Source organism: Manacus candei, unplaced genomic scaffold (assembly GCF_025592945.1).
Source record: "Manacus candei isolate 608988 ecotype Guabito, Panama unplaced genomic scaffold, ASM2559294v1 h1tg000081l, whole genome shotgun sequence".
Lineage (NCBI taxonomy): Eukaryota > Metazoa > Chordata > Aves > Passeriformes > Pipridae > Manacus > Manacus candei.
Window position 1 is genome coordinate 2277651 of NW_026138129.1, and position 27244 is coordinate 2304894.

General features: G+C 37.7%; 1 protein-coding gene across 5 annotated transcripts in view; it reads left to right on the plus strand.

Moving 5' to 3' along the window:
- The window catches only part of PDE10A (phosphodiesterase 10A), a 353359-nt gene that overhangs the window by 179953 nt on the left and 146162 nt on the right, over nucleotides 1-27244 (plus strand). The window contains exon 1 of one of the 5 annotated variants that reach the window (XM_051811137.1): nucleotides 3223-4023. The exons of the other annotated variants lie outside the window; for them this stretch is intronic. Within the exon in view, the coding sequence (XP_051667097.1) occupies nucleotides 3981-4023 (43 nt within the window). The 5' untranslated portion in view covers nucleotides 3223-3980. Of the gene's footprint in view, nucleotides 1-3222; nucleotides 4024-27244 lie in introns of those variants that run through there. 5 annotated transcript variants of the gene reach the window in all.

The following is a 27244-nucleotide window of genomic DNA, read 5'->3' on the forward strand; positions in this document are numbered from 1 at the left end:
GTGGGGGGGAGGCGAGGACACAAAGGGACCGTATACGTGGGGCGTGCGTGGACGCATGGAGGAGCGGCCGGGTGTGTATTGAGGATGCACGGACAAAGGGGATGCTCAGTGTAACTGAATGCTCTTTGTGGGAGCTGGCTGTTAACGCCTCGAGGATTTCGGCATCATTCCGGGATCAGACAACTCAATGTATATGTATGTCAGCCCTTTACTTGGTACATGCTTAATTTGCTCAGGAATGACACGTAGGGGATTGGAGACTGTCCCCCCTACTTACTTGAAGTAACAATAAGGAAGCATTATGGTATTGGCAGTTGACAGAAATGCGGCGACGGAAGACCGAAAAGGGTGAAATGGATCGCTTCTTTCTGCATCCCCCGTCAGATCTGCCACGCGCGGTCACATTCCATATTTCTGATCCGGCTTTGGTACCGGGTGCCGCCTTCCACTGGCCGTGGCTCGTTGTAAGGCGGGCCAGGAGCCGGAGAGGAAACATGTGCTCCTTGCTACTGGGAGGTTGGCGCTGGAACGGGGGTAGTGACCGGCTGGTGGGGAGGGCGGAATAAAGGGGGCACTGAGGAGCTCCGTACAGCGCGCCCCGCAGCCAGCCGTTCCCAAACCCTCGCCGGCTCCCACCGAGCCCGAACGCGGGGGAAGGGCGCGGGGCCGCGCTCTTGCCGTGCCAGGAGACGAGAGTGGGGCCGGAGCTGCCGCTCGGCCTCCTCTTGGTGTGGAGCTTGGCGAGTGCCCTCCCCGTGCTGGCCGGGGGAGTCCGGCGGGAGCAGCCCGAGCCCTGGGGCGGGCTGTGGGAGCGGGAAGGAGGGCTTCGCACGGCAGAAACTCCCCGTTCTCAGGGATGCGGCCCGGCTCCCCTTCGGGTGTCTCGCTCCGAGCCTCCCGGTGCCGCCAACCCCGCTCCGAGGCGCTTCCCTGACACGCCGCGTCCCGCAGGGTGGGTGCCCCCGGGGCTGGGGCCGCTCTGGAGCACCCGCAGCTTCGGGCCGAAACCTCCCGGGGTCAGGTTGCCCGTACCCCACAGCCAGGAAGGGAAATGTGCTGGGCTTCGGTGTGGTAATGGGACGAATGAATTTCTAAGCGGAGCGTGTTATCTGGGCAGAAATAATTTTTTTTTATTTTATAAAAAACTTTTTTTCTTGCCCAGTATTTTGATGCTTAGGTGACTTCAATCAGCTGCGGCTATTTCTTTCTTTTTGTGACAGTTCCTTAATTTGTAGATATATGTCTTAATGTGTCCCTAGACTTGCATTTTAATCTTTTAGTATACTTTGATAAAGGTGGCTTTTTGGATACAGGTGAATCGTATATAGTTCACACGTGTATTCATTTTGGGTGTGTGTGAAGAACTATAGAGATGTTCGCTGAAATCTCATTATTTGTCTTATTGTCTTACAGCTGTCTTTAGCACAAGAGCCTGCAGTTGTGGTAGTACTAGTGTTCCACGGTAGAGGTGAATAAAAATGATTATATATTTGCTGCACTGTCTTTTTGAAACTTTATTCAATAGTTGATCGTGTTACAGAGCCACATACTTGTTTAGTCTTGAGGCCTGAAGGGAATCCTAAGCTCTCGTAGTTTTAATTTTCTCTGTGTTTGAGGGGGTAGAATGATGCCATGCATGATTTAAAATAAGTGGTCTTGGGAGCAAGGGACCAAGCCAGGGAATGTGTGTCATGTAGGGCAATTCAGTCCTATGCTAGATTAGGAAAAAGATGACGTGGAAAACATAGTCTCTGTTCAAAACAGCTTTAAAAGTAGTGGTGAATTCAACTTAAGCTATTTTATGAACACTTGAACACAACGAACTTGGTCATCTTTCACTGATTGTGACCTCTGACTGAAGATTTTCCGGCAGGCAGGAAAGGAGCAGAACTATTCTTTCCCCTGTGAATTTACTGACGTCTAAGAAGACATGCAGCCTCTCTCTCTGTGGAAACACTTTTCCATGTTCTGCAGCCTGCTCTCATGCAACTTTCAAGAACTTAAATGTCTTATATCTCTACTCCTCTCTTGAATGTGATTGAAATTGGCCAATGGGCTCAAAAGATATTAGTGAGATCAGATGGACACATATCCCCATGCATTGCGTACATACATATGTGGACACCTCCCTCCCTCCCCAAGTGATTGCATAACTGATTTCCTTAGGAAACCAGGCTGAAAAAAGGCGTGGAGGGAAGTTAAACAAGATACTATTCAGATCCAGTGAAGCTACTGCAAAGAACACTTGTCAACTGTTTGGAGTACTGTGCACAGTGCTGGTTACAGTGCAGCCGGAAGGCTGTCATTGTTTTGAAGAGGATGAGATAATGTAAAATAATGAAGATAATATTCTGCATCTCATAGGTTTTGTTTCCTAAACCATATTTTAGGTTCTAAATCATACTTATATACATATATACATTTGACTTTAAAGACAAAAAGAAGTCTAAATATTTTCGCAGAGAAACTGAGGAGTTCTGTAGGGAACAGAATTGAGATGAACCCTTTTGGAAAGGAGATTTAAAAGTGATGTAACAGAATCCTTTCCACGAGTGGAAAACAGTGAAATTGCTGGAGAGGTATTCTTCTTTCACCTGTGAGCTCTTTTGACTTGTGAGCTCTCCAGTCAGGATTTTGTTAGAAGATTCTTGATATTAAAATTCTAGATTCTGCAATACACAGTTTGCGCCATATCTGACTCATTTAGTTTTCAATATTCTCAACGAAGCACTGGACTGCGGAAGCTTATATGAACTTTTTGTGGTGTGAATTGTTTTTCTTAACTGTTTAAAATCTTGGTGCATAACATGGTGTTTCAAGAAACTTTTAGTATCAAATATCCTGGATCAATAGTCCAGTGGAGTTCTATCATATTTAAGATACTGCAAGTTACCAGATATCCCGTATTTCAGGTTTCTGGGAAATGTCTTACATTTAGGGGAGCATCACATCTTCCTTCTACGTTCAAGATCTCTAAAGGTGCACATATAGCATATGTCATCTGTGTACCAGTGTGCCATGAGTCTACTGACAGGTATGAATATTTTACAGTAAGCTGTCTTTCTGCTTGTCAGAAAATTATCAACATAATGTTATTTTATACAGTTACCTTTTTTCCTGGCTTTTTTCTGTTTGTTTGTTGGAGATGCAGCAACTTTATCCCGTACCTTCACATGCCAGATGCTAAGACTTTCTGATTAAGAAGTACTTTAGGAAAGAATGGATGTAGTAAGATCTGTAGTTCTGGAAGAAAGTAGCAATTAAAGTTTAAATAAAGTTAAAATTATTCCTGTTACCTACACTATTGGGAAAGCTAATCTTGGCTTGATTCTCATTTTTTTTTTCTGGTACGTGTATTCATTTTTTGCAGTCAGGGTGTTTTAAGCCAAATGCTGATCTTCAGCGATGAATCCCTTATGTAAAGGTGGACAGGGTTTGGCTGTACAATTAGATCATGCTTAAAATTAAGATGATATAAAAAAATTTCATCATGATGTAAAAAGTTTTCAACCCGTGGATTCTGTCTCTGGGTTCATTGAAAGCAAAATTGTCACTTAAGTGGTATATAGTTAAGTGGTGTCTTTCAGTGGTTGCCATCAGGACTGGTGTTTCATAGTATCACATTTTCCTTTAGCATATAGGAATACCATGTATTCTGGTCTGCAGCACTGCCATTCTGTTTAGTGAGATAACAGAAAAATATATAGGGCAGACAGCAAGGAATGGCATGGAATGAAAACCATGTAAGCACAAGCAGGTAACAGTGAAGAAGGGCTTGTTTGTCCAAGTCAGGTATTTTTGCAAATGGTTGTCTATAAGACATGCAGTTTACATTTGAAATAACTAATTCTCTGTCACTTTGACTCCTCAGCTCTGCTGCCCGTGTTTGCCTGATGGCTTGGGTTACCTAGCACTCATAAGCCTTGAGAAAGGAGGAAACACCTTCACTGTTAACTCAGTAACCTTGCTCCTCCTGTAAAATGGACTGCGGAAAGTGTGATTATGCACACTGGGATAGTGTAGGTGAGTTGGGAGATGGTTTCTTTCTGCCACTTGTGTGAGGAGGATGCCAGCTCATTTATGATTCTAACACGAGGCTGGCAGCTCCATTCACCCCATTTGTGTCCTTATTCCCTTTGCTCATATTTAAACCATACATTCCAGCTGGATATGGTGAAAACCTGAAACATAAAGATGAGTTTTTATTTGGCATATATATGACTTAGTGACTTGATTTTGAAACAGTCGTGTAAATGTTTATTTCCACTGATGATCCAGGACATATACTTGGCTGACTTGCTTTTATATCATCTGTTGTACAGATCAGTACAACAGTAACTTTTATTTAGTTTTAAGATTTTATGCTGTCTTCTAATATAGCTAGAGCATGCCTAACATTCTCTGAGCATTATCAAATCATGAAGTCGGTTTTAGATTCAGAAAATTAAGAATGAGAGTCTGTGAATGAATGGATTTATAACTTGGAAATGGCTTATGCAGCTTGTTGGTTGATGTTAACCTTGCCTGTGTTTAAAATCATATTTCAATTTGAGTCTAGTATCAGCTCAATTTTTAATGCTACTTTAAAAAGTATTTTAGTTTCAAGTCATTAATACTTTAAAATTCAATTTTTTCTTTTACAATATTCTAATTTTTGCACTGCTGGCACTGTTATCATATTTTAAAAGGAAGCTAAAATCATAAGTAAAAATATATAAAAAGAAAAGGGCTGTTTGAGTTTTTTTAATTGTTTTTACACTCCCTCTGCTGGCTGTTTCAATTACAAGTACCTGTACTCAAACATTTTTACTAAATCTGCTCTTCCTTTTACTGTTTTATCAAATAAGCAGTAAAGTGCATTGATTTCAATCTGTATTTAAATTTTCTTAAAAAAAGTATAATTGTTAAATGAAGAACACTATTTGCAGGAATGAAAAGTCTGACACTTTTTTTATGGAGCAATATTTTTATTTGTTACACCCTGTATTGATTTGAACTCCTGTCCTAAAAACGATTGAATCTTTGAGTGTGTCGACTGCATCTTCACTAGTAAATACCACAGAAATAACAATTCATGTATTATTCCAAAAGATTTGGTTATCTATTTCATTTGTTGTAACAAATTTAGTGCCCAGCTTTGTTTTATGCAATAAAACATAAATAATGATGCTATGTTTTGTTATGTTAAAAAAAATAAATTGAGTCATGAGTTTGACTTCCATCTACTTAGTTAGCTACAAGGCTGCACTCGAATTATTCTGCAGATGTAATGGATAATTTCTTAAGGTACTGGTTTTGTTACAGTAATAGTGTACAATAGCGTTCATCCAAAATATTTATAGCACCCAAAAATTATAATTCTTCGTAACTTCAGAGGTTATATGCAAGGGCTGCTGTGTGTATTATTGAAATGAAGACATTGCATTCCCCATGGGTGTCAATAATGGCTAAAACAGTTCAATATTTCTTGTTGGTATTTCTGCTAAAGATCCAGACTGCTTTGTAGTGTCCTCACTTGTGCTGATACTTGGCTTCCCACGGTCGGAGTTTGAAGAGTGCCACCTACTGATTGACAGCTCCGAGAGCGCTACTGCCTTTCCTGTCTGAAAGCTCTCGCAGCTCAGCCTCTCTTATCTTGTGGGATGTGACAAGTTGATGCTGTTGAATCTGGCAACTGTGTTGAATCAAGTCCCAGCTTTGACCTCTTCTATTAAATGATGCTATTTTTTTTGCTAATTTGTTTCAAGGTGAGGACACAGGGTTTTCATCCTGCGAGGTGGGCTTCCCTTGCCCCCCTTGTCCCCTTTTTAAAAGCTTTTGAGAAAGTGGTGTATTTCTGTAGTTTCTTCACCACTCCTTGTCAAGCTGTCATAATTAGTGTGGGAGGAACCAACCTGGCTGATGTTTTTTGAAGACTTTAGCTTCTGCTATGCCAGACGATGTAATGATGTGTTGCACACTCGAATGAGACAGTTCAAAAGGCACATAACAAATCCATAGTCATGACTTTGCTAACAAATGAACATTTCAGAATGCTTATGATGTGATTTTTTTGCAGGGGAGAAGGACAATCTTGTTAATAAGTTCTAAATTTTTTTATGGTAAAATCATGAATTCATCTTTACTATTAGTGCGCTCTGAGAATGCTTTATTTCAACATGGAAGTATGCTAATTGTGTTCTTAAAAAAAAACAAACCACCTGGCAAGTGTATGAACTAGTTTAAAAAAGTGTATAATTTACATACTTACAAAGAACTCCTTTATTTCAAAATTCTTTTTATATATCTTTTTCTCAGCGATTTATTACCACAGGAAGCTTTCTTAATTCCAAGTTCCTAAGCAACTTGCAGGTGGCATTAATAACAAAAAATATTGGTTTTATAAATTTCATATTCCTTTGAAAAATACATTGATAGCAAGTTTTAGTTTGGGTGAGATTTTTAGTGATAAAATATGACATCATTAAGAGATGCCAAGTCTTAAAGCTCAGAAGGACTAGAGATGGAGCCACTGTATCACTTGAAGGCTTTCTGAAAAGTTCTGACTCAAGAATACTAAAAGAGAAGGCTTTTGGATGTTATTTACTATCTTCAGAGAAGCCATACTAATGTTATTGGTATCTAATTAAAATAATAATAAAATAAAACTAAATGTAGAAGCAGCAGTAGTAATCTGACCTTCTTTGATGCTGGGACCCAAAGAAGAGATTGTCAGGGTCTGAGACCAGTTAATCCACCTTCCTTCTGGAAACTGTGAAGATTTAATGCTTTCATTAGCACTTATTGATCTGATTCCTTATTTCTGCATTATTAACCAACTCTCGTGCAGCAGAGCTGTACTTCTCTTAACAAAGTTTATTCAGCTGTTAATGATTTCAACATTCTTTCTTCCTCTTACCCTTTCACTTGCATCAGAAAGAAATCCCCTAATGTCAAGCCACAAATACTTCCTAAAGAAAAGTAAACTTTTGCATCTGAAATTCTAATAACTTTGTACAGGAACCTCACATCTCTAATCCTTCTGACCCATATGTACCCAGAATAGCAGGTTTTTGCAGCTGCTGACAAGCATTGCTATGCTCACCTTAATAGTACTGCTTGCTTTGCTTCACCCTGTGGGGAAATTTTGGAAGTAAAGATACCCCTTTCTTTGTCATATATATTTTAGTAGGATTTCTGCAACATTAGGGTGTTCTGCTGCTTCAGAGAATAAAATGCTTAGCCTGAATTATGGGAGTTAAATGTGCATCCTTTTTATTATTTTGTAGTTTTCCTCACTGCCTAGTTTTTATATCCCCATTATATTTCTTCCATAGTACCTTATTTTATTTGCTTCCAAACTGGATAAAGCTATTACCCTCTCTTCTAATGGTCTTTGACTTAGTCTAAAGAAAAAAAAAATTGTCTCAGTATTTCACTAATGCTCTTTTTTTCCCTAACACATAGCAGTTAAGTTTATGATAACTCACTCTTTCACTTACACTGGGTTTTTTGTGTCTATATTTTGGTTGTCTTTCATGCATATACAGATACCTTGACAACTTTTCTAGAGTGAATTCTTTTTTGGAACACAGCTCAGTCAGTTATCCTTTCTTTGTATGGCTTTCTCTCTTTCAGTTGTATCTGTAATTTCAACTTAATATAATTTCCTCCTTGTCCACCCATCAACTTATTTTAGCTGATGTTTCCGTCTTGATTGCTGAATTGTTTTGATTTTGTTTCTTCCAGCAATGGGCTGGTGTCTTAGCCTGTTCTTTTTACAGTGTTTTTATTTTACCTGACTGCTTTTGTTGAGTGAAGGCACTATGGTGCTGTTGGTCTTCTTCTGGTATAGCTCACTTCAGCAGTATTGTCTGTTTTTTTTAGGTAAGATGAAATTTTGCATGGTAGTTTGAAAATGCTCGCTATGTGTTCCGTATTTGTGGTGAGTCATTGTATTTCCTAATCTGCCACTGTCTGCCCAACCCTAAGTGTGATGTCAGTAGAAATTTTTTTCTTGCTTTTTTTTAAGCACACGTAAGACTGATGAAAGTTACTGTTTGATGTAACAGGAAACTGAACTCATCTGTTCTCAAAACAGGCACTGCCTTAGCTAGTATGCTCAGGTTTCATTGTGTCAGGCTCCTGTGCCTCATTCTTGAGAGTAAATTGCTTTTGTGTGGATGTGTCTCACTGTTCCTGTGTCTTCAGTTTTCACCAATAAAGACTCCTGAGACAATTACCCTTGGAAAGCTACTTTTTCATGCATCTTGAGTCTTAAATGTAATTCTTTAGCCTTCAGCTCATGATTATGAATGCAAGAAGGTTTTGGGATAAGTGGTGCCTTTTGAGAAGTTCTTTGAAGACATCAGAGTGTGCGGATGACCTGCAGTTTCCAATGTCTATAGAACAGTGCATCTCTCATACAACTTTTGGCTCAGCTCTTGTGGTGGTAGAAAGAACTGGATCATTTGGCATGTTGTAGGAACTTTAACAGACTTTTTTGTGGGTAGGAATTTGTTTGTAGTTTGCATGGTTGTTTCAAATCTTTTCTGGACTTTTTTCGGAGTGATAAGCAATGCTTATACTTTTTGAGCTAAGCGCAGAGAGAGTGTGGGCTCGAGCTTTAGACCTGTCCATTCTGCTTAATTTTGAGAGTGCTCCTTGGTCCAGTTTAGGCTGATGCCTAACTGTCTGCATGTGTGTTGGGAGTAAGCAAAGGGGGACTGTTCCCAAAGGGCAGTGCTCTACTTTCCTCTTCTGACCTGGAGAAAGGAGGAGAGTTTAGCTTTGCAGACACAAGCTGTGTCATGCCCCTGTACTTTGTGGCTAGAGACCAGGCCCTGGGCTGTTTTAATTAGTTGTATAAGGACATAGCCATATGGACCAGCAGAGGAACCAAACAGTCTAAACTGTTTGTGGCAGTAGGCAAACTTTATTTCTGCAGACCTTTTTTCTACAGACCAAGTTCTCCTAGAGAATGAACCACAAGCTCTACAAAATCCTGAATGAAAGATGCATCCAGTGAATAAGGGACCATTGTTGGAGGACATGGCTTGCTGCCCGACTCAGTGCAATTATTTATATTTAAGGTCTTTGTCTCCTCAACTTGCTGCTTTAAAAGAATTTTTGAAAGTTGTGGCTAAAATGTGTAATGAATGTTCACAGGGGAACAAGAAGATACAAAGTCTGTCAGTTGACAAGGATGAATGAAGTGTGTGTGGTGATATCACATATCTTAAGTTAATGAAAAATGATGGAGACATATCCATCCATGACAGTAGTATTGAAGGGGTAAAAATCAGAAACAAAAAAGGGATTGTAATGGTAAGAGAAGATAACATTTTTTTGCTCAAAAGAATGCAATTACAGCAGAAGAAAATGTTCATCCTTATAGTGAAAGCTATTTATAAACTATGAGAAGTTTCTTTTGGGGTAGATGAAAGGTGTGATATATAAATATGTCCCAGCAAATCATTAAATTTCTAGGAAATCTCTTCAGTGAAGTATAAGATTTCACTGAAGTGTAAGATATAAGATGACCATTTGTGTGTTACTTTTTAATGTCACGAATGTTTTGTTTCTGCTTAACTATAACTTTTTCCTCTATTACAACAACATAAGTGGTGCCTGGTGAATATTATAAACTTGATGAAGGTAATTACAGATAACGTTTTAATTTAGTTCTTTACTTTTTATAGCTTAATATTCATGGATCAACCAACTGCTATTTGACAATCTCTTGTTTATTCCAGCTGACACTGTCTTTTACTATTTTTAAGGTCACTGAAAGTTTACTGTTCTACCCTATGTGTTTTTTCTTTTTTTTTTAATGCTTAATTGTAGTTTAATAACTTATCCACCTTGTTCCTGCTTTTTTTCTAACAGTTTATTAAAGTGTAATTTGGCTACACATGCCTTTTCTCTGTCTCTTAACATGAGTTTCCTTGGATGGTTCTCTCTGTGGATATGTTGTGACTATAGCAAACATCACTGTGGTTGGTTAGTTTGCTGATGTGACCTCTTGCTTTTCAGGACAAGCTTTGGTGCTTGTTTACAAGATGATGTTGCAGGTGTTACCCTCTGATTTGACTGCAAGGCTAATTTTTTTGTTTGTTTTTGTTCATTCAGCTGTTTGTACCTTTTTAAAAATATGTTGATCTACTCTCTTAGCACTTTGCAACATCTCATTATAACAACTTGTGTTTGAATCAAAGCAACTAGCTGTTCTGCTGTGCCGAGAAAGACTTTTTTCCTAAGTGCTTGTAAAAAGGCGGCTTTTGTTTTTCTTGTTTCAAAATTTTGCTGTTTATGGAGCTGAAGGGAGGAATTGTAAGGAAGTTGAAATCTGCTATATATATCAAAATTGAAAAGAGAACATGAGAGCAGTTACACAGTTATATTGAGCAATATTAGAATTTTTAAATTTTCTTGCTACAACATAAATTGGTAAGGCTTAAGTTTTGTTTAAATATAGAAATGTCCTGCTCTGAACTTCACTTTGGAACTTAAAACTCAGTTGACAAACTGGTTCTAAAGTCTCCTAAAATACTTTTGTATTGGCTTATACTAATATAATTTTGATAGGTTTTAGACATCAGAGATGAGCTTTGGCAATTCTACTAGTGCCAGCTGAGGCACCTAACCTATGTTCCTCTGCTGGAAGTCACTACCAGCTCAGCAGCAGTAGCAGAAAAAAGGCTCAAGCACATTGGCTTCCTAACTTGCGATACATACAAAGGTGAATGTCTGCTAGCTTACTGAGCTGTAGGCTGCTGTGATGGATGAGGAAACACAAAGATGACCTTGGGCCCTACTCATGTGCTGGTGATCTCTAGAAGCAGATTACAAGAGGCTGTTAGGAACAATGAGGACATAAACTTAAACCTGCTTGCTTCATCCCCTGTCAATGCTGGAAAGTATCTGACTCCAAAGCAAGCTGTTTTAGGAAGCTGAGATATGGTAGGTTCCTGTTGAGTAGAGTAAGTTTTCTGTTAGTTAACTTCCTGAATAAATTCAGGAAGTTGATTTTGTGTAGTCAAAGGTTCACCAGTGCTGATGGGAAGCCTGTTGACACGTCAGCCTATTGCTGGGAGCTGATGAGAGGATAACCCCCCCCCTTTCATCAGCAGCTCATCTTAGATCAACTTGGCTGTGCTTGGTACACTTACACCATAGTTTCATGGTCACTTGAGGTTCACGTAAACTAACCCTCCTGTTTAAATAAATGGTCTAATTCTTCCTCCTTAAGGCTGCTCTTTCTATACATGAGTACTCCTCCCTTTTGCAGGCACATTTTTGAGTTGAAAGTGCATGTTTAAAACATGTTATTTAACATGGAAGATGGGGATATAGCATGATTTATGTAATATAAATTTTGCTATCTTGGAAGTCAGCTTTATGAAGGTCTCTACTTGTATGCTCAGGGTTTTTTGTTTTGGTGTTTGGTTTTTTTCCCCACAAGACTTTTACTTCTCTTGCCCAGTACTTCATCTAGCCCACAATGTGCATGATGTAGACAGGAAGTATTACTTGTTATCTTCTTTTCTTTGTAGCAAATCCCAAATCCTTCTAATTCTATAGTGAAGACCTTTCACAAAGGTGGAACTGCTAGTTGTCTTTGGGGCTTTTCTACTGGTGGTAGTTGCATAAAAGTTTTATGGGAATGAAATACATTTTTTTTTTCATAGAATCACAGAATAGCCTGAGTTGGAAGGCACCCACAAGATGATCAATTCCAACTCCTGGACCTGCACAGAAACATCCCCAAGAGTGACACCATGTGCCTGAGAGCATTGTCCAAATTATTTGTGAATTCTGCCAGGCTTGGTGCTGTGACCATTGCCCTGGGGAGCCTGTTCCAGTGCCCAACCACCCTCTGGGTGAAAAACTTTTTCCTAATATCTAAACTAAACTTCCCCTGACTCAGCTTGGTACCATTACCCTGGGTCCCATCTCTGGTTACTACAGAGAAGAGAACAGTGCCTGCCCCTCCTCTCCCTCTCATGAGGAAGTTGTAGACTGCAATGAAGTCTCCCCTCAGTCTCCTCTTCTCTAGGCTGAACAGACCAAGTGACCTCAGTTGCTCCTCATATGGCTTCCCCTCAAGGCTCTTCATGATACTCATAGTTGTCCTTTGGACTCTCTTTAGTAGCTTTTATCCTTTTCTGTGCTAGGGGCAGTAATAGTCTCTTGTCACTTGCATATTACTGAAGAATGCAAAAGGAAAGGGATTAGGAAGAAGTACAAGAATATTCACTAGTTTTCTCTATGTCAGTGATTGGAGATAACCTGAAATAATTATTTTCACCACCTCTACCCATCCCCTGCCCCAAGCACTGAGTGAACACAAACTAATTCTCACAACAAACCTGGAAGTTTTCTAAACCGGGAGATTATCAAAACTTAGACAGCACACTGTCTTTCCAAGAAGTTGGGGAAACCCTATCAAAGTAGATGAGTGGCTACAAAGTAGAAAAATGGCAAAGCCACACTGAGAATTCACCACTTGGCTTCTAATCTGGGGATCTTTCTGCCAGATAACATTGCTTTAATGATCCAAGCAGAATGTTGCTATAGCTTCCTGTGACTTTATTTGGTTTTGTGTGTGTCTTTTTTCTGTAAACAGATCCCAGACACTGGGGATCTGGGAGCTTTGGTTGAAAAACATAATAGTGCATTGTTCTCTTCAAGGCCAAAATTGAGACCACTTTAAATGTTCTTGCATTAAAAGCATGAAGTGTAAAGTAAGCATTAGTTTTGATTAGACCTACTTCTGCTGCTGCTGCTTTTCTAAGATGCATTTTAATTGAGGGAAGAATTACTGTTTTAGCAAATAACATTATATTTGTTGAGAAATGGTGAGAACAATGAAGATGATAAGTTTACCTCACCAGCATCAATAAGACTAGGGGAGAAAAAGAAAGGAAAGAGAAGACAAACTAGAGGATGTCCTTCAGATGCTTCTAGACTGTATTTACAATTCATAGTTTTCTGACCACTTACCATTTTCTGCCTCATTTATTGATCTCCAGCATTAGAATTTGCAGCAGTTTTACTTCACCTTTTGCTATGAATTTGCTCTTAGTTTCAGAACATACATTCATCCTCCTATATATTTGTTAGTATGGTCTGACCACAACTAATAGTGCTACAGTCAGTGGTGTTGCTTAAAGAGCAAAGTACTGAGCTGTATTGAGAGAACTGCAGTTAGTAATGTAATGTTTTTTGTAGATGTTTTCATAACTCAAACCACCATCTTTGCATTAGCTGAGAGATCTTTGTGAAACTGTTTCAGAGCTCTTGAACTTCAAGATAGTTATTGGAGTTTGGGAGGAGTATCAGTAAAGGGTGAAAATAAGGAGAAATAGGTAAGCACATTTAAAATAATACAGTGACTGTAAAGTAATATATCTTCAGTCTAGATGATGGTTACTGATATGTTACCATGTTGCTATCCAGCATGCACTTTTTCAATAACATGCAGAAGCACAGATAATGGTCACTTCCTGTCTTGTACTGCTGGAGATTTTATGTGGTCCTTGGTGTCTTTTATATTGTTTGGCAGTCAAAATTTGCATGTAAAGGTTCAGTCCTTCAGTTTTATCAGCTGATCAGCTGATGCGCAGTTTAGTGAAACTTTTGAATTCAGGCTTTGGATTTATTTAGTTAGTTTTTAGCAGTTTATTTCTATCACACACTTTGGTAATAATCCTGTTCTGAAAAAAACCCCCAAATCTATGTATTTTTGAGTTATTTTTGTAAAATGCTGTAATACAAATACTGTCATCTTACTGACATAATGCTTTTTTTTTGGAGCAGTGCGTAATTTGGGTACCACCCAAAGTGCTGTTCTCCTACTTTGTATGTTTTCATATTTTAGCTACTTTGCTTACATGGTTTTTCTGCTGAAACACTGTGAATCAGCTCAACTCTCTGCCTGCTCAATTCAAATAAAGTAAGACAAAGGTCAATAACCCCTAAACCTCAATCAATTCAGTGGGCATTAGATCTGAAGTCTGGATGCTCCCGGTGCTTTTTCTTTTCTCCTTGCTTCCTCCACCCATTGCTTGCTGCCTAGAATGTCTGCTATTGCATAAGATGGGCTGAGCTTCTGTTCTTTTTTTGCAACTTCTCATTCATGCCTGTGTGTCTTCCTAGATGCTGGTTTTTGTGAATTCACATCTGATGTATGTTCAAATTTGATTACAATTAATCATAGGGTCAAAATCTATTTGTAGGGGCAAATTTTGTAGCTAAAAAGCCAGTAAGGCAATTGCATGTGTTGTTTTTTTTGACCTTCTAAAGATCTGTTGGGTTTTTGTTGTTCTTGAATCTTTATTAGTTCTCTTGGTAGCATTAAGGTTCTGTTAATGATGGCTCTAATTTCTCTGGATTCCTGAAATTTTTAATGTGTTATGCACAAGGCATAGATACATAGCTTCTGCGGGAGAGGTCAGTGATGTTTTCAGTAGCTTTTTACTTCTCAAGTGTAATTTACCAAGGGACTCTGCAATCAAGTCATCATGATGGGAAGTGCATCTCAACTGATGTAATGCATTTGTGTTTCCTGGAAACGGAACAAAATCACAGGTCCTCTTTGTTTAATGTGAGATTTGTCATTGATTTCTGTTGCCATGATATTTACTCCTTGATCATTATCTTTATCATTTGATCATTCTATTGTAATGGATTGGTTGTGCTTTATGAATCTGATTTCCTGACATCAGTCCCTCAAAGAAGTATTGAAAGTTTTTATTCATGAAGAGTATTTTTACAAAATATTTTAAAATATGGTGCAACTAAATCAGATTTCAACAAAACTTCTAGTCTCTTTCTCTGCAGACTATGCTAAAACAGGGGATCAACACAATCAATACAGCAAGAGGGCCTAGGTGCATAAAGCTGGGTGGACTTGATAGATAAATTCTTCAGATACTCCAAATATTTATCTAATGCATATTACTCCTGTCAGGATTTATCTAATATGTATTAGTCCTGTCAGGAATATATTTTCTGATGAAGATACATTGTTTCCTCTCAGTCTGTCTTGGAAACTAAAATACAGTAGATTGAAACACTTTGATCCTGTAGACTGCAACCATATGTTTAAGCCAAATCAGTTTGCTTTCCTATATGTTATTTTAACCATTTTGTCTAATACCTCATTTAATCTGAAGTAGAAACACATAAAAATTCATCACTTGAGGAATTTTCATTGTCTACAACTGAGTATTATATTTTGACCAATGGAACACAGTGACTCTGTTGCTAATTTTTTGACCTGTGGTGACTTCAGAAAAAGTAAGTTATGGCAAAGTATGGAAAAAACATGAGCTCCATGTTATACAAGTGGTTGGTTTGAATGCTTGAGGTGCCCAGATGTTATTATCTGGTCACAGTTGTTAGCATATGGCACACAAAAATTCGCTGTAGTGATAATTTGTAGAGTGACTAATGATGTGTAACAAATTTTTGACCAGAAAAATCTTCAGAAACGCTCCAAGGAAAGAGCCTTCCCTTAGTTCTTATTCTTAGTTCCCTTATTCTTGAATAACCTTGGATTCAGTGGGGATCATAGCAGGGGAGTAGACGAGAGGTTTGATGCTTAGTAACTTTAGCTGATTTTTTCTGTATTTAAGGCATTGGTGGCATAGGGGGTGGGAAAGCATACAGCCAATAAAAAAATATGAAGCCAAAAAGTCCTTCCTGTCTACAAACAATTTGATAACCAAGTTGTTTTTAGACTTCAACCAGACCTGCATGATATTGTTGTGGTAAGTTCTGTAGAACTTTTTAGGCACTCTGCCAGTTGCTTATGTGTGCAGATATGGAAACAAAAAACACTACTCACAGAGTTTCCCCTCTGTCTTGGTCATAATGGTACTTTGATGGCTCTGTATTATTAAAAATAACAGTAATTATATTATGTAATTGTGTTACGGGTAATCCTTTGTGCTGTTTCCTAGCTCATGATCTCAAGGAAGTTTGAAAGCCATGGGCTGAACCTCGTGTCTGCTTTGACAGGAAGAGAACGGCAGCTAGACGGACAGTTGTTCTTTCTGTATGCCAAAGCACAGAAGATTCAGTGATCGCTTTTTTATATGCTTAACTCTGCATAAATCTTGCTGAAGAAAACTTCTGCAAATAGTTTAAAAACAGAAGGATAAAATTATTTTGTAAAGTAAAGCAAAGCATGTTTTTGTAACAGCTGGAAGATACTTATTCTGTTTACGGTCATTTTGTGGCTGTAGTTTTTCCAGGCCAAAGATGAATTTGCAGCTCAAATCCCAATAAAACTCTCTAGACAGGAGATGGATCTAACAATCGAAAACTGTACATAGATATTTATTTATTTTTTACCATATAGACCTTTATTCTTTTAAGAGGAGTGATGTGTCTCTAAACTTTGTGAATTAAATGAAGGCTGGTTTAGCTTCAGATTTCAGGAAAATGAACTTGGAAGAATACTATCTAGGTGGTCTGAATTAGTGAATAAGGTATGCTAAACTGGTGGAAGTTTTTTCTTTTTCACACATTGGCATACTCAGTTCCTACTAACATTTGAAACAGCTATCGTCCTGTTTGGTTTCTTTGGTCATTTAATTCATATTAATTCATGAGTTTTTCACATGGCCTTTGTATAAAATCATACATTGACAGAAGTTCAAGGGCATGCCCTGCATTTTGTGTTTATTAAAAAAATGGAAATCAAGGGAAAGGAGGGAATTGCAAGCTGTGATGGGTTTTCTAATGAAACTTCCACACAACTCTGCTGCTGATTTCTCCTTATGTGTACGTCTGACAGAAAATGAAAACCAGATTTCCTTTACTAACTCCTCTGTGATAAAAAATAAGATCTTTTTCTCTGGTGGTCTGAAGCTTGGGGATGTAGAGATGGTGACTCATATTTTGCTTATGAAAGGGTTGTGATATTTTTGTGGAACTTTTTAATAAAACAGAATATTAAATAGCTATTGTAAAAAGCGGCACCAGCTGTGAAATACACTAAAGGTGCATTTCTGAATTGTAAGTTGCATTTTGGACTTGAAACAGACTTTTCATTTCTACAGTGTTTGTGGCAAGTATTAAAAGTGAGCTGTCGACGACAATGTTGGTCCTGTAGTGGTTGGAATGTTAGAGACGGTTCTGATCCGATGCTGCAGACAGGCAACTCCCTGCTTGTCTTCTAGCCAGCTGTGCAATGTTCAGTGCTAAAAGTCTGTCAATGTAATTTTTTTTTGGGGAGTCTTGTGATGCAAAGCTCCCTAACATACACGCTAAAAAGCTGCTGGGATAATGATTTGGATAAGAATAATTAATTACATTAACTTAATTCCAGGTTTTGAAGAGCATTGCCTGAACAAGAATATTTGGCATCTTGAGTATGTTTTAGTTCATTGTATGTAACTGAACATTTCTCAATTGGAAAAGGAAAGCAAGAAGTTGCCGCATTTCAGGAAATAGATATCTACTTTGCAGCATATTTAAGTCCCTTTACCCTTTAAACTCAGCCCATGATAGTAGTTCATGCACAGGCACTTGCTATCTTTGGCTTGAATTTTCAGACATCCCTTTCTTTGACTCAACTGATGGGCTTGTGACATCTTTGAAAAGCAGCAGGCTTTATGAAAATAAATGGTAGTTGCTGTTTCTGATGCTCTGATGAGGAAAAAGTGCTGTTGGTATTGGTTGAGAGATTGAAGTCCAAACTGTGATTGTAAGCTGGTTTACCATTCTACAACTTTTCTTTTGGTATTCACATAATTGCATGTAGACAGCACTTGTTTTTGAGTGCTGTGGCATTTTGAAGTGGACTGCTGTGCTGGATGGATGACATAACCCTTCATCTGACTGATTTAATGGACCAAAGGAGAAGGGAAATAATGCTTTTAAATGCTGTTGTTAAACTGTAAACTGCTAGAACTGTTGCAGTTTCACTTAGTCACCTGCTCCCTTCCTCTGATGAAGGGTTTGGATTTAGATTTTTACTAGGTTATCTAAACTATAGTTTAGATTTAGATTTATGATTTAGATTTATGGTGAATATATTTTTCTTGACAAAGGTACAATACATAAAGAAAATTCCTGTGTGTCATACATGTAGAAGGTGGGCCGCTGGTGGAAGCTAGGGAAGGAAGTAGAGTACTACCAAGTGCTGGTGACAGTATTTTTAAAAATGTAAACTAATCTGTTCGTATACTCCTAAAATATAGGGGTGGCATTCCTGGTGACTCCCTATTAGGACTACCTGCTGAAAGGGTGAGAGAGTTTTCTGTGGCCTTTCCTCCTTCCAAAACTTGTCGTGTGCTTTGTTAATCGACTCTTACCACAGCCTTTTAGTAGATGCAGTATCTTCAGTAAGAGGGTGGGTTTTGTTTGTTTGTTTTGTTAGTTTATTATCCCATCACAACTTCATTTCAGAAGAGACTTTACTCAGAAAGATGAAACAGTTGCCCCCATGCTGACAGGTTTACGAAGAGAAGGCAGCTGTCTAATGAATGAGATTGGTAGTTTTATAGGTACCCATGATCTTTTTGAGAAATATTAGGGATGGATATCTAACAGTTACAATTCTGTGGCTGCTTTTAGTAGCCATTTTTCAGCTATTTATTGTCTTGACTAATGCTGGCAGCATAAAGGGCTTCTTGGTTCCATTGCAAAGCATACTTTGAAAGATTAACGTGCGCAGGATGACTTAATAGGAGGAAAACGGAAAGAGAGCAAGAAAGCATATAAAAAACCAAGATAGAATTTCATGGTTTCCTTGCCAATCAGAAAATAAACATAGCTGAAAAAACAATTGGGACACCAAGAAATGGAAGGGGCAATAAGGAATTTTCTGACTGAAGATTTAAAAAATACCAACAAAACATAAATAGATTATGACACATCAGTTCATATTTTTCCATTGAGAAGATATGGTCCCACCTACTCAATTTTATGAAAGAAATTCTGCCTGCTTCTGAGGAGCTGAAATACCAACTTTTGGTCATATTTCTTGCAATACATTCTTTTTCTCTCTATTTTAAGAGGATATAGGGACTGTGGTGGTTTGTTATTGTTTAAATAAGGCACGTTCTTTATTGTGAATAGCAGCTAGTTTTCTGGTAGATGCCTTTTATGGTGCACTTAGGGTTTAATGCTTCCTCAATCATTTCCTTTGTTGTAGCTTAAAAAGGCAAAGACTGGCCTGCCACTAAGTTTCTAGGCAGCTGAGCTGACTCTGTGAGAGGGGGTTTCTTTGCAGGATTTCCAGTGTGTGAAAAGAGGATGAAGTTTCTTGGCCATTTAGAAAGTCTTAACCTCTTTGGACCTTGAACCTATTTTTCAGAGCTATTCAGGGTATAGATTCCTCACATGTATGTTTTTCTTTTCCTTACTAAAGATATGAGTTCAACAGCAAGTTGTGCGTGGAAAGGCAAAAGAGCTTTACAGGCACCTGAGTATCAGAGAGCAAAGTGTTTCATATCCGTGGCGTTCTTCAGACTGTAGGTTCATGTAGAACTGGATTTAAGTATCATGAATGGCAAGGAAATAGCTGAGGCTTTACTAAAAACACAGACAAGGATTTTGCTTTTTTCCTGTTTCCACTCTTCCAGTGTTGCAGAATTTATTTATGTGTGATATTTATTTTTATTTGAAATTTTAATTTTACTTTTTTTCTCCTCTCCACCAAGCCCTAGGGGACACAGCTGTTTGCTCTGTAGCTTTCACTGTCATCGTTAGCACTCTGTTGTCTCCCATGGCTGTGCGAGGACTTTAATCTTCCATATAATCGTTGGTGGCAATTGCTGCTAAAGCTGTAAAGGAAAAGCATCCGTTCACCTTCGTGTGAAAATGGTTGATTAACGAACTCAAGAATGTTTCCTCTCGGCTCTGAACCGAGTAAGTAAGGCAGAGTACCTCAGGCAGTCTAATTTCCTGGCTTGATAATAGACTGGGAAAAGAGCCATTTGATGTCTTCAGGGTTGTCCATATAAGGACAAATCTTCTGCCGGGCTGAGTGAAAACAGTCATCTTTCAGGAAAGAATAGAATGTTACAAGATTTTGGGAAACAAAGGTTTTATAAGCAGAGATGTAGTTTAGAATAATGGATAGTTGTTTCAATGCATTTAAAACCTGAGCCTGTGCTGTTTTATATCCTGAAAGTGTGTAAGAGAATGGCAGCTATAGATGTTAAGCCTGTTAAGTTTACCCCGGTTATTTGGCAGCCTTTACTTTGAGAAGGACCAATGCTTATGTTGGTGTAGACAACCTGTAGGCTTTCACTGCCTTTTTATTTAGTTTTGGATTAAAGGCTAGGAAGACATTTAAGGTGAAGTTAAATACAAGAAAGATTATTTGAGTCTTTCACCATCTGTGGCTCAGTTTTACACTTGTTTATCATTGTATGAAGACCTTTAAGAGTATTCCTTGATGATTTGGAGAATCAAACTGATCATTATCACTTAGGAGATCCAAGAACAGCTGGACAATTCTTGAGCTGCCTGCATAATTGTGGTATTATTTTCTAGTAATCAAAAAAGTTTGGGGTTTATATGAGGTTCCCCCTGTTTTTATTATTAAATACATACTCTGTGTGTGTAAGCAGTGATTATCTCTGCGTTTCATCAGATGACAGATTTGAGGTCAGGAAGCAGGCAGGGAGGAATAAATCAAACTCAAGGTTGTAGGATTCTGTTGTATCTACTAATACAGTTTCATATGTACAGTATTTTATGTGTAATATCTTTTTTCCAGGTGTAGTAAAAGTGACATTGATTTCTAAAGAGTATGGACTGTAGAGTCCTAGATTTCTTGTAAGGAACTTCATTTAATGCTTGTGTTGTCATGCCCACAGGCACCCTGGTTAGGACATAGGTTTACTTTTAACCTGGGGGCAATCCTGCAGATTAAGGGATGATAGAAATACTCCGTAAAACTGTTACATTGATCTGGAGATTCTCTCGGAGTTGTGTTGACAGTCTTGAAGATGATTGCATTGTTGCAAATTATAACTCAGAGCAACTTTTTTTTTTCCTCCTACTCCTACCTGTTGTACTTGTAAGGAGAAGGTATATACGAGAAAGTAGGTACAATTTTTTTTCTTAAAGGGTAGAGGGAAAAGAGCAGCTAATTTACCTTGGGCATTACTGAGAGTTTCAGCTGAATTTCTTACATAGAAGTAAAATACTGTACAGTAGATTTCTTAGATTTGACAGATGCTTGAAATGGAATAATTCTCTTTTTTGACAGTAGGTAAGTTTCTTCCCAAAAGTAGAAAAATGTCCTTAAATATTTTTTGTTTTCTTAGAGGTTGGGTAAAAAAAAGGCTATAAAAACATCTTTGGCTACTGAAAGTATTAAGGTTTCAAGAGAGGAGGGAGAGAAGGAGTGGATATAGGGGAAGACAGCAGCAATCATCCTGTCTTTAAAACTAGGGTATTTTAAGTGTTATCAAAAACAAGTGTCTGGATTGACTGCATTAGAGGGAAGGACATCAAATTTTGCAGTTAGCATAATCTGTCTGTAAATCCGTGGGACTCTGTAAGCTTAATGCTCTTCAATCAACAGGAGATTGATCTCGGTCTCACCATTTCTGGCCTAAATTTTTCACCTTAAATTTTTTTCATGCTCTGGGGAAAGTGCTTTGCTTCTTTAAGGATTTTATATGCTTATTCTGATTTTTGATTTGTATTTTGTGATTTTTTTTTAATTGGGGGGGAAAAAAAAGGTTTGTTTATTTTTGCCTTTTAAACTTAGCAGTGAGTGCTTTAGTTTCCTGATCATCTTACAGGGCTTTCCTCTTATAGAGCTGACTTAGAGCCCTTGCACAGATCTTCAGCTGTGAAAACTATTATTGCACTTTCTTGTATTTCTTATTGAATTGGGCTAGTTTAAGCCTTTTCCTGTTTTTACTATTACAGTTTTTGCTGAAAGCAAAAAACAGTTAGGGCTGCAAAATAGTTTCTTATTACTACTGCCTGCTTTCAGAAATACCTAATTGCATATCAAAAACAAAATTCAGATCTGGATCCATAGCAAACATTGGACTGTTTTTTCACTAGGTGAAAAGGTGGGGTAAAGTTAGGTTCAGCTAAGAGAAATGGACCGAGCCAGACAAAATTAAATAATTTTCTTTACTCATTCTTTAAGGACCTCTATTGAAGGTGAAGATTAAAGTAATAGTTTATTTTTTCAAGGAGAATAAATATAAAACATACATGAATAAAAATAAGGTGTAAGTTAATTTTATTTTTACATTTCACTTATTTTTATATGTATGCATTATGTGTTTCTTCAGAAATTGCATTTAGTTTTCAGAATAATTGCTGTACTTCATGGCTCTGTGTGCAGGTCTACTGGAGCCTCAATTTTGGTTTGAAAGAATGAGAGTTAGATGGTTGTGCAGATTGCCTGCATGAGAGATTACCCTGAATGTTTACTCTCCTACAGGCAATGAGAGTAAACAGCTAGTTTAAGGAGAAGAGGAAAAAAGTCATTGGGAGGGTGCTGAGGAAGAGCATTTCAGGCTGTGGGCTGACTTATAAAGGGTAGGGATTGGGTCATTAAGAAAGCAGTTTCAGCCTAGGTCTAAGGAAGTGTACGATCAAGCGAAAAGAAGGGCAGAGATTTGGGGAAGATTTATTTGGTCAGGTTATGAAGAACCACTGACAATTTTCTCCTATTAGAAGTGTGGTTTTACCTGGTTTATGGTGCCAGGATGCTAGATTGTCCATTGCTGAAGCTTCCATCTGCTGGATTGTTCTTCCTTGGCTGACATAAAAATTTAACATATTAACATGTTCAGGTCAGAAATGTGATTTTGAGTTGACTGTCCTAGTTGTTCTCATTAGTTCTTGGTTCTCATCAGAAAATGTGAACCCATCCTTTAACTGGATTATTTCCAGACTAAACAAAACTGGGATGTGTGCTGCAGCATTCTATCTTAAGAAGAAGATTTGGTCCAGATCAGATAGTTTGAAATAAAATTCACCTAAACATTAAAAGTATAAATGCTGGGTCCTCGTAATCACATACTTTGGTCTGTAAATCAGTGGATTTCAACCCTGGGCAGGCTGTGCTAACATAGGCACAGATCTGATGTGCAGGTCATTCTGCTTTGAAAATTCTTCGGTGCCAGAGGAATCTTTCACAGTCGTTGTGGTGGTAGCAGAAGGGGGACCCAAGGTGTATGTCATGCATTGACTGATGTTTTGCATCCATCTAAGTGTCTGAAAAATTACTTTGAAGACCAGAGTCTGTTAAACAGCTTTGGCAATACATTGTGGAAATATTGTAGAATATTGATTAAGAATATTTTGTCACCCATTGAAAGGAACTCGGATGGATGCAGATGAAGAATTGGTTTACTGTGGGCCTATTCAATCAGTTCATGATTAATGTGTTTGTAAAACATAGCTAAGGCTTGTATATTACACTGTTTTGAGATGCTATCTTGGGTTTTGTTGATTTATTAATGTTATAAATTTGATCCTGCTGAACTGAACCTACTTGCAAAGAAAATCAGAATTTTTGTTTTGCCGAGAAGAGCATTATGCACTATGTTGGGTTTAGTTATGGAAAGTGTGAGTAAGTGTAGTTATAAAATGCCATGACTCTCAAGTAGGAAGTAAAAAAAACCAAGCCAAGCAATATACTTACAAATCACAAATGACAAGAGAGGAATGTTATGTTCTTCCCCATACTTGAATAATGCTGTTCTTGTTTATAACTGATTTTGTTGCATGTTCTTTTTGTATTTTTGTCAATACTGAATCCAATAGAAGAATCTTAATTTAATCCATATAATATGAGTTTTTTTGACAAATTTTTTGAATATAAGCTTCTTTCTCCCTTGTTCTCCTGTATCTAGCCAAGTGCATATTTTCCTAGCCTCATAGTGGTAATGGACAAACTTATGCCCCCTTTTCTGACTACCTAATCTAGTTAATATAACTTTAATCAGAAAGATCTGAAGAACAAAGTTTGTGAACTGTGTGATTCTGATTCTGTACTTCTTATATATATATAATTCCAGTTGACTTGTTCTCTATTTCCAGTGGTATATTTTAATTTTGAATTCATTTCTTCTGTTATGTTCAGACTGTCCTTTGTCCTTTGTGGTTTGCTTTGCATTCTCTCATCTTTGTTTTTAGTGTTGTTTCTGGCTAGGGAAGCTAAATGAGAATCACCCAAAGTTTGCCTGATTCTTAAATCAGCTGCTGGAAGAGATTGAGTATGGTGCTTGAGGTGTTGTGTAGCTGGATCACATACCAAGAGCTATTGCTTTCGTGTTCCCAAGCAGAAGAGCAAAGGACCAGTTTTGAGCTTCAAACTTGACTTGCCATTCAGCAGCACACGTTGTCACTGACAGGTCATAGGAACATCCATATTTGCAAAAGTAAAGGAAACTGAACAATGCCTCCCCTGCTGGGGGCTATGCTGATACTGGTTTAATTAGATTTCTATTTATGTTAAGACCAATCTGATTTGATATGTTATGCTATTGATCAGTGCAAAATTGTAAGTCTAATAAGAATTTGTATTTGCTGTCAAGAAAGCGTGTGTTTCAGCAGTGAAGCACAGAACCGGTATTATGATAAGCATGAGCTGAACCTTATTCTCAGTGAAGTTTGTAGTGAAGCTTTCCCTGACTCTCAGGAGCCGTCATGAATCCTTTGATGTCTACTGCCAGGTCTGATGGACTAGGACCATTCTTACATCTTTCTGCGTGACATGGGCAGATGTTCATAAGATGGTGCTTTCTGTCTTGCTGGCATTTAATAATTTGTGTTTTGATGAGAAGCCTTTTGTTTACATTTTCTGGAATGCCAAATAAGACAAAAAACCCCAACAAAGTGTGTGTTGTAATTGATTCTACTCCTAAATACTGTTTTTCTTTTCCCATTCTTGTTTTTCTTTTCCCATTCTTAGTAAATCACTAGTTTTACCTTCAGCAGGTGCAGCATGTTCTCCTAAAGCTGATGTTTTATGTAACCATGGTCACAGTTATTTGCAAATGTTTTATTGACTGATAACAAATCACTATTCTGTCTGCAATTTTATGTATTTCATTACTAACACTATAATCATGTCTACTGCAAGCACTGCACTGACAGAAACATACTAAAGTTTGGTGTTATCTCACTTTTTCTTGGAGTAATTCAGGAAGTATTGTGTACACTGGCATATTTTTATTGTGTTTGGTGCTCATAAAGTTAGGAAGCCATTGTGCATGTGTTTTGGTTTTTTTGTTGTTGGTTTTTGTTTTCGTTTGTTCTTTGAAGCCAAGCACTGTCAATGCTGTTGTGGCAACATTAGTGGTTTATTAGTTGGTTTTGGTATCTAGAGATTCTGATGTAAAGTTGCTTTAGAAAGTAAACTGTGAAAACTCTTGTGTGATAAAAGCTGTACCTATACCAGTCTTAGCTAAGTTATCCAAGGCTGCCTTTGACTTCAACAGAATAAGACAACTAGATAAGAATTTTTTAATTTTAGTAGTGCAGTGTAACTCACATAGAGTACACTGGCAACAATATTTTAACTATGGATACAGTGTGATGCTATTAATCGCTCTTTTGTACAATGTTACTTATAGTGCTACTATGTTGGTACTTTTTAATTAGAGTTCTGTCTTTGCTGTTTGCGTACATTGAGAGCATATCAAAATACAGATATGGTGTTGTCATAGACATGGTCTGTTGCACAAGGTTCTGGACTCTTCACTGGAAAAATAGAAGAGTGGGGTTCCTGAGTGTGCTTGTGTGAAGCAACAAATGTTATGCAAGACTGTAAGTGAACATACATGTCCACATAACAAACATAAACCATAGAGTCTGTGACTGACTTTACATGACCTCTTGAGATGAACTGAACTATCAATCTGCCTGTTTCTCTTATCTTTATAGTCACACTTAAGATTTGTGCACTATAGATATATGTTGAATTCTACCTCAAAGGTGTGAATTTTGTGTTTAAAAAATCCCAGTACTGTAAGAATCTGAGTGCTGTTCCCTGTTTTAATCACTACTACAGTTATTGTGAGTTGCCTTTTTTTTTTTTCCTGAAAAGTTATGATAGAGCCTGAATAAAATGTAAACTGTTGAAACAATTGGTGCTGATATAGGAGTCTGACTGGCCATGTGTTCTTTAATTTTCTCATCCAGGCTTGTCAGTGTTTTATTTTGTACACACCAACATGTAGAATATGTGTGTTTGATCTTGTTTAATGTCCATTTCTCTAGAGCTCATGTTTTATTTATTATTATTAAGCCATTCCTGAGGCAACACGGTTCTTCCTGTCAACTTCAGAAGATAGAGCTGTTAGGCTGTACTTGGCCATTTTCATGAAAGCAAATGTAAGCATAAAATAAATGTTGTTCTTTCTCTGTGAGCTATTATAAAAGGAATAGTCACTGAAATGTTAGGTTGTTATCTAAGCCTCTGCCTGCATAAAACAATAAAAATTGAGGGGCTAGGGTGTTGAAAAGGGGGCAGGAGGGAGGTTAGGTTACCTGAAGATGATAGATACTTATTTCAGTCTGACTTCAGGTCTTGTCTGCTTTGCACATTCTGATTTCAAAGCAGATTGACTGTTGTAAGGAGTTTGCAGGAATGATGCTGGAATAAATATATGCATAAATCATTATGGTATTATGATATTTAAATTGCCTTGATGCTTTATGTATTTTGATGATTTATATACTTTTTGCATTCTAATTCTGGAAGGGTGTAAAGCTCAGGTGCCTGGCCTTCTGACAGGATCTGAAAGTTCACCTTGGATAGCATGCTATGATGGTGTTTTTTCCAGTTGAAATTTGGAAGCATTCAGTTACAAACTTTTCAGAAATAAGGAGGACTGCTGTTTTTTACAGTGATCTATATAACATCAATAATACACCTAAAAAGAAAAATTTAAAAAGACAGTGGAGTACATGGAACTGCTTATGACACCTTACTGGACTGCATTTATGTGAAAATCTCAATTTTTCTTTTTTTTTAAATGCAGTTAAAAGAAAAAAAGAAGGAAACAATAATTCCACAACTCTTGCATTGTTTAAATGTTGTGTGGTAGGTGTTGATATCACACTTTCATAGAGATTAGAAAGGAAGCAGTGTTGGGTTTTTTTCCACATTAAATGTGTACTTTGTGGGTATGCTAAGACAGCCCTTAGGATAATGTAGTATGCATTCATGTTACTAGTGATGATACAATACCACATAGGCACAGGAAAAGTTTGAATAATGAGCTGAGTCATAGTTTATTCTAACTTCTGAATT